The sequence below is a fragment of the Laccaria bicolor genome, genomic scaffold (assembly GCF_000143565.1).
Source record: "Laccaria bicolor S238N-H82 LACBIscaffold_1 genomic scaffold, whole genome shotgun sequence".
Lineage (NCBI taxonomy): Eukaryota > Fungi > Basidiomycota > Agaricomycetes > Agaricales > Hydnangiaceae > Laccaria > Laccaria bicolor.
Window position 1 is genome coordinate 564,256 of NW_001889872.1, and position 16,681 is coordinate 580,936.

At 48.5% G+C, this 16,681-nt stretch overlaps 7 protein-coding genes across 7 annotated transcripts; 4 read left to right on the plus strand and 3 right to left on the minus strand.

Moving 5' to 3' along the window:
• Positions 1-2,232: 2,232 nt before the first annotated feature.
• Positions 2,233-3,418, plus strand: LACBIDRAFT_186716 (ubiquitin). Its single transcript, XM_001873233.1, has 4 exons — positions 2,233-2,371; positions 2,420-2,647; positions 2,706-3,265; positions 3,319-3,418. The coding sequence occupies exons 1-4, from the start codon at positions 2,268-2,270 to the stop codon at positions 3,342-3,344; spliced, it is 918 nt and encodes a 305-aa protein (XP_001873268.1). The 5' UTR covers positions 2,233-2,267; the 3' UTR covers positions 3,345-3,418.
• A 1,128-nt stretch (positions 3,419-4,546) lies between these two features.
• LACBIDRAFT_300829 (uncharacterized protein) lies at positions 4,547-5,541 on the plus strand (the record flags this gene model as incomplete). Its single annotated transcript, XM_001873234.1, has 7 exons — positions 4,547-4,575; positions 4,622-4,683; positions 4,737-4,821; positions 4,871-4,934; positions 4,980-5,213; positions 5,264-5,361; positions 5,424-5,541. 7 exons carry the CDS (start codon positions 4,547-4,549, stop codon positions 5,539-5,541), a joined length of 690 nt encoding a protein of 229 aa, XP_001873269.1.
• Positions 5,542-5,789: 248 nt separating this feature from the next.
• LACBIDRAFT_300830 (uncharacterized protein) lies at positions 5,790-6,233 on the minus strand (the record flags this gene model as incomplete). Its single annotated transcript, XM_001873845.1, has 1 exon — positions 5,790-6,233. The coding sequence occupies one exon, from the start codon at positions 6,231-6,233 to the stop codon at positions 5,790-5,792; it is 444 nt and encodes a 147-aa protein (XP_001873880.1).
• Positions 6,234-6,567: 334 nt separating this feature from the next.
• Positions 6,568-7,512, plus strand: LACBIDRAFT_228207 (uncharacterized protein; the record flags this gene model as incomplete). Its single annotated transcript, XM_001873235.1, has 5 exons — positions 6,568-6,734; positions 6,882-7,078; positions 7,132-7,224; positions 7,274-7,396; positions 7,454-7,512. Coding segments are annotated over 5 exons (639 nt in total), but the record flags the coding sequence as incomplete, so codon positions are not given.
• Positions 7,513-8,919: 1,407 nt separating this feature from the next.
• Positions 8,920-10,103, minus strand: MCR1.1 (NADH-cytochrome b5 reductase; the record flags this gene model as incomplete). The annotated part of the gene is made up of 6 exons (XM_001873846.1): positions 8,920-8,934; positions 8,986-9,046; positions 9,096-9,123; positions 9,176-9,593; positions 9,647-9,803; positions 9,856-10,103. 6 exons carry the CDS (start codon positions 10,101-10,103, stop codon positions 8,920-8,922), a joined length of 927 nt encoding a protein of 308 aa, XP_001873881.1.
• A 212-nt stretch (positions 10,104-10,315) lies between these two features.
• LACBIDRAFT_291560 (uncharacterized protein) lies at positions 10,316-12,712 on the plus strand. The gene is made up of 3 exons (XM_001873236.1): positions 10,316-11,115; positions 11,166-11,333; positions 11,387-12,712. Exons 1-3 carry the CDS (start codon positions 10,478-10,480, stop codon positions 12,453-12,455), a joined length of 1,875 nt encoding a protein of 624 aa, XP_001873271.1. The 5' UTR covers positions 10,316-10,477; the 3' UTR covers positions 12,456-12,712.
• LACBIDRAFT_300834 (uncharacterized protein) lies at positions 12,706-14,027 on the minus strand (the record flags this gene model as incomplete). Its single annotated transcript, XM_001873847.1, has 11 exons — positions 12,706-12,835; positions 12,890-12,955; positions 13,007-13,077; positions 13,132-13,141; positions 13,194-13,225; positions 13,278-13,322; positions 13,375-13,419; positions 13,476-13,523; positions 13,574-13,675; positions 13,726-13,748; positions 13,799-14,027. 11 exons carry the CDS (start codon positions 14,025-14,027, stop codon positions 12,706-12,708), a joined length of 801 nt encoding a protein of 266 aa, XP_001873882.1.
• Positions 14,028-16,681: the final 2,654 nt, after the last annotated feature.

A 16,681-nucleotide genomic window follows, 5' to 3' on the forward strand; every position in this document is an offset into this window, starting at 1 on the left:
AAGAACCTAATCGTTCTGCGCTTATTCGCGTAAAAGCCGCTTTGACAGCGCGAACGGCGACCGCACGAACAGCATTTTCAAACCCAACGACCTCCACTGTATAGTTATCACGGAGGGATTCCAGCTCATCCGATCGGTAAGTTTTCCAAAAGGCAGGGAATCTGCAACGGTAGAGGAGATCGTGCAGCCCATTTAAGACGGGGAGCAGTTGAGGGAGTGGGTCGGGTTCATCAAGCGAGGTGTTGATAGGTCTTTCATCTAAGAGGGCGATGCAAAGATTGAAGTCGGGCAAAGGAGAGGCCGTCAGGGCTTTGAGGAGAATGTTAATGACAACATCTGGATTGTACAGATCAGGATTGAACTGATACCTGAGAAGAACCCACAGAATTTAATGGGAAGAGTTGAACAATGGGAAGAACGTACGTACAGCTTCAAAATGGCAAGGTTAGCGAGACAATCGTACTCTTCGCTTCTTATTTGGTGGTAGAGATAATCCTCCAGAATGCTGACGTTTGATGGGTTGTAACGGTCGACACCAGAAACGAGGTCTTCAATAAGTTCTGTGCGAGTAGGGGGAGTTATCCATGAAGACGCCATAGTGGTTGAGGTCGAGTTGAGGTCCAACTTTTCTGCACCACGTGCTTCTTCAGGTTTTGCGCCCACGGCTTCGTCTGGCTTCCACCTGCAATGGACGTTGAACTCGATCGCAAGCAAGACGTGTTATCGAGCTCAAATGTCGTCTTAACTGGGGTGGAAGGAGTGCCAACCGTCTCGGAACTCCTTCCTGAACCACAAGAACAGTTAACGGGGCACCGTTCTGGGCCTTCATACAGGGCCAGATATATCCTCAGCGGTCATTCTTTGTCTATTGCTTCTGTCAAATTCAGTCCAGATGGCTCACTGCTCGCATCTTGTGGTAAGTTAGCTTCTCCGATTGCGTGTAGACCGTCGTGTTCATTCTGTCTCGAGGGAAGCCGCTGATAAATTGGTCAAACTGTGGGACGCGTATTCAGGCGAACTTGTTCATACATTCGAAGGACATACAGAAGGCATCTCAGACATTGCTTGGGCGAGCGATGGTGAATATTTGGCTTCTGCATCGGATGATAAAACTATCATGATTTGGAGCATTGAGTCGGTAGGTATATTATTGCCTCTGGTCAGTATCCCTCGCTCATGACTTCTAGCGGGCCACCGTAAAGACACTGATTGGTCACACCAACTTCGTCTTTTGTGTGAACTACAACCCTAACTCAAACTTGCTTGTATCCGGCGGGTTTGATGAAACCGTGCGGGTTTGGGACATTGCCAGAGGTTAGTTTGACCTTCAACTTGATTTGGTGGATCCTCTGATGCTCTTTCGCGCCATCAGGCAAACCGCTCAAAGTACTGCCCGCCCATTCAGACCCCGTCACTGCTGTAAGCTTCAACAGTGACGGGACCCTTGTCGTATCCTGTGCAATGGATGGTTTAATGTCCGTGTTCATTATTTTATGGTTGACCAATGGCGTCGTTAATATTAAGGCCAGTCGCATTTGGGATGCTGATTCTGGACAATGTTTGAAGACTCTCGTGGACGACGACAATCCTATTTGGTAAGGGGTGTTGCTTATAATGCTGCTGTTTCTCAACAAATCCTAGTTCTCATGTCCAATTCTCTCCAAACTCCAAATTTGTTCTCGCTTCCACACAAGACTCCACGATCCGCTTGTGGAACTATCAGACATCTCGTTGTGTGAAAACGTACACTGGACATATAAATCGAACGTATTGTATCCCAACGTGTTTTGTCACAACAAAAGGGAAATACATCGTCAGTGGCAGCGAAGACGCCAAGATATACATCTGGGATCTCCAGACGAGACAAATCCTACAAGTTCTGGAAGGTCACCGAGGTAACCGTTCCGAAGTGACTAATATTTCGTCGTTCTTACGAACAAATTGTCATAGATGCTGTGCTAGCTGTGGATGTAGGTTCCGAGTTCTCCGCATTTCTTTTACTGACATTTATACCAGACGCATCCAACGAGGAACATCATCGCTTCTGCGTCCATGGAAAAGGATCTTACAATCCGACTCTGGTGTGACGATTAGTTGGTGCAGATGTATTTATGTACATCGTAAATCTGGCGACGTAATGATCGTGTCATTTGTAACTGCGGGGCTGTGCAGAAATTTACACTCCGCCATGCTTATAAAGGACTGCTGCTTCTGCTGCTCTGTGTCTTACCCCCCACAACCAACCCTCAACAGTCAAGTTCACTATCATGCAAATCTTCGTAAAGACCCTCACCGGAAAGACCATTACTCTTGAGGTCGAATCGTCCGACACTATCGACAACGTCAAGGCAAAGATCCAAGACAAGGAAGGGTGAGCAGTTTCAGAGCCGTCCCTTACTCGTGGATTCACCCTCGTTAGTATCCCTCCTGACCAGCAGCGGCTTATCTTCGCCGGCAAACAACTTGAGGATGGCCGTACCTTGTCCGACTACAATATTCAGAAAGAGTCGACCCTTCATCTTGTTCTCCGCTTGCGCGGCGGCATGCAGATCTTCGTGAAGACGTTGACGGGCAAGACCATTACATTGGAGGTCGAATCATCTGACACGATCGATAATGTCAAGGCCAAGATTCAGGATAAGGAAGGGTGAGAAGTCTTTCCCATCGTTTTGCTGAAGAGGACATATATTGACACAGTGCCATAGAATTCCTCCTGATCAGCAACGCCTCATTTTTGCCGGCAAACAACTCGAGGATGGTCGCACGCTCTCTGACTATAACATTCAGAAGGAGTCTACTTTACATCTCGTCCTCCGCCTCCGCGGTGGCATGCAGATCTTCGTTAAGACTTTGACAGGGAAGACCATCACGTTAGAGGTCGAGTCGTCGGATACCATCGATAACGTCAAAGCGAAGATCCAAGACAAGGAAGGAATCCCTCCTGATCAGCAGCGTCTCATCTTTGCGGGCAAGCAGCTTGAAGATGGTCGTACTTTGTCGGATTACAACATCCAAAAGGAGTCCACTCTTCATTTGGTTTTGCGCCTGCGAGGTGGGATGCAAATCTTTGTGAAGACGCTTACTGGCAAGACTATTACGTTGGAGGTGGAGTCTTCAGATACCATCGACAACGTTAAGGCCAAGATTCAGGACAAAGAAGGGATCCCTCCCGATCAGCAACGCCTCATCTTCGCTGGCAAACAGTTGGAGGATGGCCGGACTCTTTCTGACTACAACATTCAGAAGGAAAGCACCCTTCACCTGGGTACGTTCAGATCGGTCTATAAGTTAAAATCTTCTGATTTTTTATTTATTTAGTGTTGCGTCTTCGTGGAGGAAACTGATTCTGTTGAGTCCGGTAGTTGTATCATACATGTCAATTTGTACGCCCATTGAAATCCAATTCACTATCATATATCATCCTGCACCAGTCGTTACTTCAGCCCTGGATTTTCTCTTCCGCCTGCGTTTTCTTATAGATTCCCCTCCTTCTGCATTACCGTCCGGTGCGTCGTCAACGGATTCATCATTGGGAGAGCGTTTGCGTTTCGTTCCTGCTTCGACGTCATTTGTGTATGAGTTTGGGTTTGGTTTGGTTTTTGTGGATTCTGAGAGTTTCTTTGAGGGTGGTAGCACATTCGCCGTCTTCTTCTTTACACTGAGGGGATTTGGACCTTTGGGACCTTTCCTAATTCTACGGGGCTGTTCCACCGACGCGGACGCGGAGGATTGCACTAATTCAAGTCCTGGTGCATGAAGCGCTCGTTCTTCTACCTGTACAAATCGTCAATGAACTGCGAAGACTGTTTTGCTCTAAACAAACCTCTTCTTTTGCTTTCACTGTAGCGTCACTCGGGGGTTCAAGGACGATCACTGAACGATTTATGTGGACGATAGGTGTTCCGGGTATGCCGCGAAGCTTGACGCGGAGGGGTTGGGATTGAGTTGCAATTACATATCGATGTTTGTTCGTCTCCCCTGAAAAAACGTCAGCTGTGGGCATGACGCAGAGGGTGGTTCCAAGACGAACCAACCACGCTCTGAAGACAATCGTCCCCGGGAATGGCCTCCCGATGATTGCATTTTCTCCTCTCGAAGAGCTTGGCCAGGTCTACCGCTGGTTGTTGATCCTTGCCCTGCATATATAATTCATGTATAGAGCATTGTGTTATCACTGAAAAACGGCTTTGCCGTGGACAAGGTTAGTTTCTGCAGAGTAGTGGCGAGAAACAAGGAGCACGCACTCGGTTTGACTTCGCCTTGCAGGACCAAAGGTAGCTGCTTGATGAGGTCTATTTTGTGTGCTACTGCAGACTTGCACATCTCGGAGTCGACTGGTTGGGTTGTGAGTGGGTGACCTGTGAAAATGACTGCTTCGCTCACAGAGAACTTGGTAGGGCTTTCTAAATCCAAAAGAAAGGGAATACAGATGCATAAGCTTGCGATATGCCTTTGCACGCTTTTGACGCATATTGACGATTGCTTCGTAGTTGTATGTAGTTGAAAAAATATGATGGTTGACCTGTGTTTGTTGTCCAGAATCACCATGCTTCGAGCCCTACTTTTTCTTTCATGGCAAGTTACCTCATATTCAAGTAAACTAAAGCTCATCTACATTCAGTCTTGCCATCGTTCATGCGCTCGACATACACGGCAAGGTAGCTTGGAATGATGCTTGTCCAGGCAAGTTGTCACCGTCGCCCTTTTGCATGAGCATACATCCTCAATACAAGTAGACATCAAGAGCCTCGGTCATTCTAAAGCTGTTCTCGACGACGGAAGGATGTCCGGAAGCGTCGCTCATACCGGAGATTTTGTGATGTACTGTGTATGCTTCTTCACTCCGAAACACGACTCACTCTTTTGTTAGACCCAGCGTTCCCCCAGGAACCTATCTTTTGTCGATAATTTCTCATGACTACACCTTTGATCAGGTAAAGCACGTCTCCTTCTCATCGAACTTTGCTCATCTACTCTAGGTTCGCATAGACGTCTTCAATTCGACTCCAGAAGCAAGGCCACATGTTCCCGGAACGCCATTCAACCCCCCATCTACTGTGCTATTACCTTATCCAATAGTACTCGTCCCCAGGCAGAAATTGCTCTACTTCGTCCCTCCTGAATCGTTCAATCTGATCGCAATGCTTTCCAACCCAATGATGCTGATGATGGTGTTTGGCGGCGGAATGATGTTGGCAATGCCCTACCTTGTTGTAAGCCAGCGAATAGATTGTCATGCTCGTGATTTACAACTGGACTATAGAAAAACCTTGACCCAGAGTCACTGAAAGAGTTCAAGGAGCAACAAGCTAAATTCGCCGGGGTGCAGAATGCAATGGCATCTGGGGATTTGAAATCTGGGTGCGTACTGTGTTATGTGTCATCTCCTCAGAGAAACTAATACATTGCCCTTGGACTGCTAGGTTGACTGCTTTAATGGCTGGGGATGAGGAAGTTCAATCTACACAACCCGCTCCTCCGACATCAAACAAGCCAGCGGGTAGTAATAAAGGCCGATCAAGTAAGAAAGGAAAGCGATAGGACTCCGATAGTTTGAAAGGCTCTTGTGATACACGCTTATGTTATATTTGACGACGGGGGTTGATGAGCGGTTGACTCTGTGTCGGGATATGACAATGCGCGACGGATGATGCTGTTCCTGTTCTGAATTTAGGCCTCCGGATATCGCGCAAAACAAAACATCTACCGGTATTTGAAGTGTGCAAGGATAGCCTGAGGTTGCTTGCGCTCTTCATGAGGAGTGCTAGGGGCATTGGTTAAAAATTGAATTACAACGTGCACATCCCTGACCTGTCATCAGTGCATGTTTCGACAATAAACATCTTGTCATTCTTTCCGTCATGGTCGCCCACCGCTGCTGCTGCTCCAGGAGCCTCTTCGACCTTTAGACGTGTCACAATCAATGTTTTCGAGATACTTTGGACGGTTGGCGGCGCAGCAGACGGCTGAGGGTCATGGTTCAAAACGAGGACGTGCTCTTGTGGATGTTGAGGGAGAAGTGAAAGCGGTGAGTCGTCACTGTAGTGATACTGAATTGTGGGATGACGGAAAGAAATCGCCTGGCTTGTACCGGAGAGTGTGGAATGAGATATGAGAACGTAGTAAGGTGGATGAGCCATCTCGACGGACACCGACGGTGGCTGTGCAGGCAACTTCTCCGAGGCTTCTCTAGCCGTTGCCAAGCCGTTGCTAGCCCGACTTTTCTTTTCCATTCACTTCACGTTCTTTTTTAACCACATTCCTTTTATCAGAATGCCCCGTTTGGGTTGGGCTCTTTGGATTCCACTGGCTATCTCTTCCTTTCAACGCGGGCTCGCCGGACCAGCTTGCACTAAGAAAAACTACCAACTTGCTAACTGTGTCCAACTTTGCAAATCAAATTGGGGTTGGTCTGGCATGATGATGGGCACCGACCCTTGGGGTTCCGTTATGCAAAAGACGGAGAACACGGACGATGCCTTGGACGCGGTAATTTCCAAGGCCTGCGGTACAGTTGCAGATATCAGGTATGATCATCTATAGTCTAGCTTTGTATTGCATTCTTAAGTTTCCTTCATCAGTAGCACCCCTTCTTCTGTGTCGTCCACTGTCCCAGTCCAAAGTGTCCAACCTACCGTTGTCACAGTTACTTCGCAGACGCAGACGGCCGCCCCATCCAGCACCAGCTCTTCCGCATCTACATCCACGTCGGCTTCCGCAACTTCTACTCAGAGGTTTTTAGCATCCTTGTCATCGCATTCTCGTTCCACCACGAGTACCGACATTGTATCCACTCCTTCAGCATCCCCGTCTACTGTTACCGTGCAATCCGTTACCACGGCCCGGCCATCCCCAACGACGTCATCACAGCAACCTCAAAGGCCGGTCACAACTGCGCCAGCAAATAACTCCCCGGCCTCGAGTGGAGGTGGAACCTCTGACGGTGATATCCAGGCTTATCTATCGGCACACAACGCTGTCCGAGCCCAACACGGAGCTGCCGCTCTTTCCTGGAGTGACAACTTGGCAAGCAAGGCTCAGAAGTGGGCCAATGGCTGTAAGTTCGAACACTCCGGCGGTTCCCTTGGCCCTTTCGGAGGCTTGTTTTTTATTTTACCTTGTGAAACTCAGCTTATTTGGCGTTCAAAACAGAAAATCTGGCCGCTGGAACTGGATCAGCATATAATATAGCAGCTGCCGTCAAGTCCTGGACGGACGAAGTTTGTAAGTTGTTGTCTTTATCCAAGGGACAAATTAACGCCCTCATGATTAGCGGAGTACAACTCCAATAACCCTGTTCCGTCGCACTTTACTCAGGTTGTTTGGAAAGGCACTTCCCAGGTTGGTTGTGCCGTTAAACTGTGCGATGGCATTTTCGACGCTAGTTTCGGGGTGAGTTTTCGACCGTCGAAACGCTTTCCTCGGCTAATCTAAAGCCGTGATCTACAGAAAGCTAAATACTTTGTCTGTGAGTATCAGACTCAAGGAAACGTCATCGGCCAGTTTGCGTAAGTTTTGAACTACTTTAGTTCCATGCCCGCCATATTTATCACCGCGTCTAGTCAAAATGTTCAAGCTTGAGGCAGAACATAGCGTGAATCATAAGTATGTATCGTTGATGGTATCAGGCATACCTCTTTTTATTTATTTTTACGCTGTGCCCCACTTTGGAAAAGAATGCTTCCTAGTATACCATTTACCACAAGCTGTTTTTTTTTTTCGAAATTATGTACCGTCTTGTTTGCCCAGTTTGCCTTCCTTGGCCTTTTCAAGTTTGGCATCAGTTCATGACGTTCCAACTCTCATGATCTCAACGAGATTGTTGAGGACTGCCTCTGAACTCACCTATGCCCTCTTTGTGCTCATCTTGATAGTGGCGATAGGCCTCTCTTGCGCTGCCCTCATCTCACAAGCTATTCGAACATCACCCAGCAGGTCATGGGTCGATAACGCCAACGCGCTCTACATTGGGGCGTCATACATCATCGTGGTACGTCGTGGGGGGACTAGCGGTTTGACAACTTTGACCGAATGTGTGCACATTCCCCAAGCTCGTAGCGTCCTTATCATTCTGCATCAAGCGACGGGTCGCGGTTCGCTTGAAGCTTCAGCGAATCTCAAAGGCTTACCGCACCATTTCCCGTGATGACCTTCCCAAGGTAAGAAAGCACTCTGGTCCTCTTCCGTCAATGTCGGATTAACACCGTGGGCATAGTCCGTTCACAGATACATCGCGCAAGAGTACATCCGAGCGTGTTTGGTTTCGTATGAGTCACTACCCACGGACGTCGTTCACGAGGGATGGGGCCGGCCAGGTATATATTGCTTTACACCGTTTTTTCGGTATGCTATTAACGTGGTTTCTGATCAGGAACCAAGTATAGCGGAATGAAGTTCCGACGTGCTCTCCTTGATACAATATCACACATTGGCAAGTTCAAAACATACGTTCCCCTCCCTTTTTTTATTCATTTCCGCTACTTAGATGTCTTAGCGCACCTGGTTATACCCCTGCATCCAAAGCTGAAACCACACGCGCGAATGCTACATCATTTCCGGTTTCTCCTGCCCTTGCTGAAAAAGGACGTTGATGGGATGACGCTGTTGCATTATTACGACTCTGCCATCCAATTGGCGAGGAATTCAGCCGCGGAGCTTACGGAAGAGGAATTTGAGGTCAGCATGAGCGCGGCACATGAGATTGAAAAATGGTGAGTGGTCCGTTGCCTTTCATCTTTGACGTGAAACATATCAACATGGTTTAGCTTGAATGAGTTGCGGTTGGAGATGCTGGAGGAGATGAAAGCACAATCGAATGATTATTGACGGTCTATAGTGTTCTAATCCTCAAGCATTGTATAACATGTCAGAAATGTGCTTCATCGTAGGTAAGGTTTAATGTATAAGTCAACACTCTATCTAGAACACAAAGACCTAGGGATCGTGTCAGTTTCGAGTTGGTGTGTCCCCAGGGTCAAAAAGTACCTTGTCGTCAAGTTTGCTGATGGTATTGGGCACGGGGTATTTGATCTCTTCCAGGTTTTTCCTATTAACAATGTTAGACAGGGCACGATCGAGGAAAAGGTTGTACACACTTCATTGCAGTTACCATTGGGGGTGGACCTGGAAATGAGATGAGATTTTAGTTCAACTTTTGGGGAAATAGAACACGAACCGCAGATCAGAATCTTGCTGTTGGACTCGTTGGGGTTGGGAAGGAGATCTTTGATGTGTTCCTTTGTGACGAAACCAACGCCGCCTGTCCACCCTGATGGGGGGTTGTTGAGGACGTAGAAGAGATTGAATCTAGATTCGTAGCCCATGGCTAGGGCATCGAGTTCAGCTCTCAGCAGGATATCCTCCTCGTTGACGTTGGCGTAGATGAGGGTGATGTTGGTGCGGTCGGGAGGGTTTTGAAGAATAGCACGGACGATCTGGATCATGGGAGCTAAGCCAGTACCACCAGCAATCATGCCAAGGTGAGCAGTAAGACCGGGGGTGTACTTGAAATTGCCTTTGGGACCTTTGACGCGAAGTGTGTCACCAATCTTGAGGGATGCAACATGACGTGAAATGTTGCCCTTTTCGTAGGTCTTTAATAATAACAATAAGATTATGAAGAGTGAATGATATTGCAAATGAATACCTTGATAATGAGTTCGAAACGACCGCGTGCGTTTTGTCGGCTGATGGGAGTGTAGCTACGAACGATATTTTTGCCGTTGATATCTGCAGAGACGGAAATGTGCTGGCCAATAGGAAGACCGAGGACGTCTTCAGCGTGAGGCAACTTGAATGTATAGCTAAAAAATTAAGAGGTCAGAAAGGGAAGCCACGGAGATATACGAAACGAACATGGCAGTGTTTGGGGACACCTGGTTTTTTTTTTGAAGAGGAAATTCTTTCCAGATGCTTGGATCAAGAGGCTTTGGGCGAGTAGAGTTGAAGACCTTGGAGTAGAACGCGGCGGCAATGACAATTGCAGCAGCAGCGACAAGGAAGGCAGGAGAGGAAGCAACGTTGAGCAAATCACCAGCGGTGACGTTTTTGAGCAAGTTGGCGACCTGACCCGGAATATTCTCGACCTCTACGCGACCTGACATTGGTTGTGTGACGGGTGGAAGACCTATAAGAATAAGATGAGATATATGAAAACCAGCTTCGTTGAGCTTGGTTTTTATAAAATGAGAGAGAAGAAAGAGGGAGGAGAAAACGACGAGGAAGGAGAGTAAGAACACAACCTGGGGTTTATTAGGCATTTTTTAAATATGGTCTTACTCTGGGTTGTGGTTGGGGATAAAACAAAAACAAACAAAGTCGGGTGTCGTCTCTCTCGCGATGTTCTGATGAAAGCCTTGATTTCTCTTTCATTTTCTTTAATTCTCCACGCTGGACGTGTTGGCAATCTCTGTGACTCTAGTTTCATTTGCCTCGCTGACTGCCACGCTGCCAACGCAAGTAACCGCAGTTGCCTGATATGACATCCACGATGCCTCTCGTTCAGCATCCCTTTATATCAACTAAAGACCGGTTTCCACTTTCTGCACACTTGCCCTCAACAAAGTCTTCTCGCAACATGAAAAAACTCTCCATCACTCTCCCAACAAACAATGATCCTCCCACACTTCCTCTTTCGAACAACAATCCTCTGGCCCGACCTCGTCGTCCATCCGTTGTTTCCCTTCCTCCCATTACATCCTCCCTTTTACACCGCAAAGATGAAGACCTGGCTTCTTCTCCCAGTATCCCTTATGCAGACGGCCCCATTCAGATCATCCCTGGAATTTGGCTTGGCTCTGAAGAAAATGCTCGTGATTGGAACGGTCTCATCGAAAGGGGAATCAAATCTGTTCTCAACGTAGCAAAGGAAGTGGCTTCCCCTTTTGATGCTGCAACCAAATCTCTCCGTACCGTATCTTCCACGCCCAACTTTAGAAATTCGCATGATCAAGATCCTACATACTATCCCCCACATATTGCATCAGGCAGACCCGCCATGCATTACTTGAAGCTACAATGGTCCCATGGCCAGCAGGACCTTGTCGAGCATGGCTTTCAAGAAGCCATGCAATTTACAGACGCTGCTCTCCAACGCTCCGAGGCCATCCTCATCCAGTCAGTCACCCCTCTTTCTTTTTTTTCGCACAATCTTACCCCTTCAAAAGCTGTCAATGTGGGGTCTCGCGGTCGGCTACCATGGTAATTGCCCTGGTCATGCGCGCAGCCGCTGAAAACTCCCCCTCGGTTCCTCCCGAGGTCTGGGCTTTGAAGGGTATGCAAGAAGCATACGCTTTTGTAAAGGAAAAAAGCCCATGTGTGGGTCCCAACATGCAGTATGTGCATTTCGTTGTGCTCTTTCCCCTTCTTTATAATAACCATTTCACAGCCTCATATATCAACTTTCGGCGTACGAGAAAAAGTTGAAGGGTGTTTCGCCCCAAAACTCGGAACCGTCTTCCGCCGCCGACGAGGAGGAAGAGGAGTGGGGTCGCCGTCGCCGCATGTTGGATGAGCCATCTCCAGAGGGTGAAGAGCACGGTACGCTTGTCATGCAAGAAGCTCGTGCACTCGACAAGGCAATGGAGGATCGTATTATCGCCCGCAAAGCTTCTACCTCTTCGATAACGTCAACTGGCTCTGGCGTCGGTATGGGTGCCGTATGGAGAAGTCGCTATGGCTCTAGGAAACGCACAGGATCCATCGCCAGCAGCAAAACAAACGGCAGCATCATCAGCGAAGACCTTGTAGAGGAAGAGGAGGAACGGGAACTTTTGGGCATCGGTGGTGGATTCGACGATGAAGAGGCTCGTTCGCGGCGAAGCTCTGGACTAGAGGATTCGTCCGTATTCAACTCTCCGGACGACGAAATCGAGCAAACCATCGACGTTCTGCCTGTCGCGGCCTGCGCACAGCCTCCTTCCGCTCCTGTTTGGAGAAATTCGTTTCATCTTCCTCCACCAGCTACTGCCGTGCAAACATCGTTCGATCTGCCTCCTCGACGTTTGAAACGCCGGCCGCCCCCAATCGGTGTCCTTCCTCCTGTCCCATCATCACCCATCACCCTCGTTGTCGGACCTGAGCAACCCCCACCTCCCTTAAAACCTGCCGTTCGCCAACGTGCTGAATCACGCAAGTTGGCCCCACCCCCCTTGCATCTTCGCAATAGTGTTTTACGAAGAGCATCTGCCGTCATCGAGCCATCTGTTGCACCTACACCCTCTCAAACCCTCTTCGTCTTTCCTCCTTCACCTACACTGACAACGCGAACACCCTCCACCATGACTTTGACTTCCAACGTGAGCAGCCCCGTGCCATTTCCCAGTCTGGCGACCCCTCGGGTGTCAACCTTTCGCTCACACGGTCGGACGCGGTCTTTCATTGGCTTGGGCGCATCACCTGCAACGACCGTTGGATTTTCAAAAGTCGATGCACGTGGCTATGTCGGCCTTCCATAGGATTCCCGTTATGCTTATATGCCCAGTTTGAAAACTTTGATGCCTTGAGGTTTTGTTTCGGTCTTACCAATGCATCTTTCATGGACCTGTCACCTACGCATCACTTTCTCATTTTATCATGCACAGGTTATATATTTCATCTCTGCTTTCGAACTTTTTGGACTGGCATCCTTTCATCTTCTGTTGTACTTGCTTCGCGTTTGTATTCCGCCTATGTATTGAATGCTATGGATCATCAAAACGATACCCTCTAACCGAATACTCTTCCTACTCCTTTCTTGACTGCACCAGTCAGAATTTGCCCACCAATTCCACCCAGTCCCATTCCCCATGCAGATCCAGCAACGCTCGTAGCCCATTTTTGCTTGGCGTCTCGGTCACTGCAGAGGGTACATTCACCTGTTGAATACAGAAATAAAAAAAGATGGGCTTACGCATAGGTGAAACCAATAACGTTGGTAATATTGAACACAAGCGCAAGGACGACGATGGGGATAAATCTGGTGACGCCGATCAATGGTGAATTAAAGGGTAGATGGACATCCACTCACGCAAACCCCAGTTTCAGAAGAGAGACGATGAGTAGCACCGACCAAAGGAGAGGAAACACGTAAAGTGCTATCTAAAGTCAAGATACGTCGGACGAGAGCAGGCGCTGAAGAAGTGTCATCCATACCCAAAACATCCTATGGACGAAAGAGTTGAATGACTGAAAGTAAAGAGCCGAAAAGGACGTACTTGGAATCAATGGGATTGGCTGGCCGCGATGGCTGAAAAACGTCGAGTCAATACGCTATGATACACACAACTGGGGAAACTCACGTCTCGACTTTCAAATACCCAATAACTCTCGCCATCTTCATCGACCTAGAGAAAACAATCGGAAAAATGAATGGGGGCAATCACGAGGTGGACACACTTGATTCCAGAAGCGAAGTCCAACCAGTGTTCGTCCTGAAACGTTCTGTTGTGGGAAACTGAGGAACGGCGGGAAAGGTGCTCATGTGTGTGCATGCTCACTCGGCAATTCCAAAAGTCCATAGCTAAGAGGACTACCACAGCGACGGTCTACCAACAATAAACTTAATTGTTAAGCGGGCTTGACGGTGGATGCGTACCGAAAGAACATAGTTGTCTGTAAACCATCCACATAGAATATAAACGGCTATAGCTGCTATGCGGAACAGGTATAAGAAGAAGAGAGCCGTGGGATGGGCCGACTGGTATAAACGCGATGAAGTTGTGGAATGTCGGTTAAATGAGGATGTACCTGTCGAAATATCCCCACAATGCCTGGGACGCGTTGGTGGGTCAGTGAGTTTATACGGTTGACGGGGACTGACCTGATTCTGGGTCATTCTGGGTGGCATGTGTTGGTGTTAGGACAACTGGCGCGGTTGCGGGGCCTTTCGTGTTGACAGAGGACTCCAAGGGCTCGTCGGGTTCGATGGTGTCCAGGAGAGGTTGGGCGACGCTCATAGTAGTGTGTAAAGTATAGCTGGATTCAACAACAGCAAATACTGCGATAAGCTGACCCGAAAACACTCGATGTCCTTTCTTCAGTTCCGCCATCTCACCCTCACACTAATTGAGCCTTACTAAGGTTTCGATTATGCACTCGGATGGGCTGATTCACTGTCGGTTCCGCCAGAACAAAGTTGTCAGGCTGGATCAGATAATACACTCTTCGACTTCGCAATTTCCCCGGAAGTGCGTAATCAGGAAATAAAGAGATTATGCTCTAGACCAGCTTTCGAGTTGACGATATCCGTCGAGAGCTCATACATACATGAAGCATGGCCAGCTCCACGCGGTATGACAAGTTGTGCAGCATGCCTCGGTAATTTCGCCTTTCTGATGAGGTCGGAACATGCGCTGTATCGCCCTTGGTTTCCCTCTCCATTTTCTTTTCCCCAAAACTCAAACGAGGGCTACCGACGGTGTGCTGGAAACCTTTGGATTTCGCGAATCAGGAATTGGCCATGATATCGTTTCTTATCGAGCGCTGGTCGTTGGCGAACACCCTGTATCTTCTTGCCACTCCCAAGTGCTCCTCGCCCTTGACCCTTGAAGCTTGAGAAGTCACCTATAATTTCCTCACATGTTCCGCTGCTATTCACTTGTTGTGCACTCTCGAACCCGTGTTTCTCTTTCCACACGATTGTGGTTATGTTTCTCACTCTGATTTGATCTTGCCTTCTTATGTCCCGATGAAGATTCGAAGCGACACATTTGTTTGTTTTCCTCTCCGTCGATCTTTCCATCGGATTTTCCACTTTCGTGTTGGGACCAACTCCGTAAGCATCGCTGGTGCTTGATGCATGATGAGCCAAGTGTCAACAGCTGTTGGGATCATTTTTCTCTCAAGATTGGGGTGTCTTCCAAGGTCTGCTGTGTTTCGTATAGCTTCCATCTATGTCGCGCCATTACCACTTCTCGGTTCATGTCTTGTGCTCATTACCCCCGACTATACTGCTAAAGTACTGGGATACCATTCTGTTCATTTGGAAGTCTCCGAAAAGTGGTTATGGAAAATAACTTTTGGTCTGGCATCAGGGATGTTTAAATGTCTGCGCCTTTGCTTTTGTTCGACAAAGACAAGCCCCCAGGCAGGATCATTCGACTTCTTGACGAGTGATCCGTTTGAGTTACTCAAGTATTTGATTTGTAAATATGTAATCCCAAATCGCAGGTATTTAAATTGGTCATTCCTCACTTAGAACCGCTCTGATCTTTTTGGTTGAGTCCCGCTACCAGTCCTCTACCAGTAATTGACCTCCTCACACGATTATCGATATGATTCCTACTCAGGGCTGTTGCTTGTTGGAGCAGAAGCGGTGATGGTATTACGTAATCTACAAGTTCAAGCAGTGCACTCTCATTTGCACTTGACCTCTGCTCGCACCTCCACAGTCCGTGGCACAGACTCCGTCTGTGTCGACATCGACCACCAAGTCGCCCTACCCCACCTTTTCAAAGGCGAATTTATCAATTATTATAGTGTACCATCCAATATCTTGTATGTCGCGTTTTCCTGATGCATCCTCACCTCATTCTGACTTCAGCCAGTCTCATAGGACATGAACTGCGGTTCTGCGTCCCGCTCATAACCTTTCTCGTTCTCTCATCCCTGGCCGCGCTATGCCTTCTCCTGAGATCAACTTGTTTCATTCTGCTCCTTGCAACCCACATGTTAATGCCGAACAGGAATCAGACATTGTAGATCATCACCAAAGCTTCCGCCAGGTCATGAAGGATGACGAAATTTACCAAATACCCCCACTTAATCTACCTACGCGGCCCACCAGTCGCCTAGGATTTAACACAGTTACTTTAACAGGACCTCCTCCCTGCTCACCCTTGGCTGGCACCTGTGGTGGCGAGTGGACGCCCGCACTTTTGCAAAGAGGAGAAAAAGACTCAGACCCGTCAGCTGACAGTATCGATATCACCACCTGCTCTTGCCCTTCATTTGGGGGACAAGTATCACCAATGACGTCCTTCTCAGCCGTGAACCCTCAGCCGCACCATCGGCGCAAAGAAGAAAAGCAGGCGGAGTACGGGCCTGAGGAGATCGATTCTAGTCGTTTCCCTTGCAAGGATAGACCACGGACCGCACCTTCCGTTGCGTTCAAAACCCAGAATGTGGCTAAGACCCCATCTGTGTCACGCCTATCATTCCCCTTTAATTCTACTTCCGCACGCCGGCGTCCGCCCCCACCTCCTCCTCCTCCCGTTCGCCGCAGTTATTCTTCCCTTCCCTCACCTCTTTCACCCACTCCAATGAGACCTTTCTCCAAAATCAATCAGCCAACTCGTCATAATTACCGCCATCATGGCCACTCGAATCACAGGCTCCAGTACTTGAAATGGTTTTGGTCGATACGCGAGCATGATCCAGACGCAGTTGCTGCTCCGGCTGGTGACGACACCGCCCATGGGAATCCTCGTAAGATCCCAAATGGCATAGGTCTTACTTCGTACCCACCACGTCGATCACCAGCCCAGCCTAATTCGCAGCAATGTGCGTTACCACCAATCACGATTCATCCTCGTAGGGGAGACATATCAGCACTGCGCGATCCAGATTGCGTTGACATCGACCGCTGCTTCGCAGCACTGCCCCTCTGGACCATCGGGAAGACATTGTGGATGATTGACGTTCATATGCTGTGTGCAGGTCCTACCGACGACGGAGCCGTTGAATCTGATGATGATGTCTTCGA

Coding starts and splice junctions, on each gene's coding strand:
- LACBIDRAFT_186716 (XM_001873233.1), top strand. CDS start 2,268: ATGCAAATCTTCGTAAAGACCCTCACCGGAAAGACCATTACTCTTGAG. Junction 2,648..2,705: donor AAGATTCAGGATAAGGAAGG/GTGAGAAGTCTT, acceptor ACAGTGCCATAG/AATTCCTCCTGATCAGCAAC. Junction 3,266..3,318: donor GGAAAGCACCCTTCACCTGG/GTACGTTCAGAT, acceptor TTATTTATTTAG/TGTTGCGTCTTCGTGGAGGA.
- LACBIDRAFT_291560 (XM_001873236.1), top strand. CDS start 10,478: ATGACATCCACGATGCCTCTCGTTCAGCATCCCTTTATATCAACTAAA. Junction 11,116..11,165: donor TCCGAGGCCATCCTCATCCA/GTCAGTCACCCC, acceptor CCCCTTCAAAAG/CTGTCAATGTGGGGTCTCGC. Junction 11,334..11,386: donor TGTGTGGGTCCCAACATGCA/GTATGTGCATTT, acceptor ACCATTTCACAG/CCTCATATATCAACTTTCGG.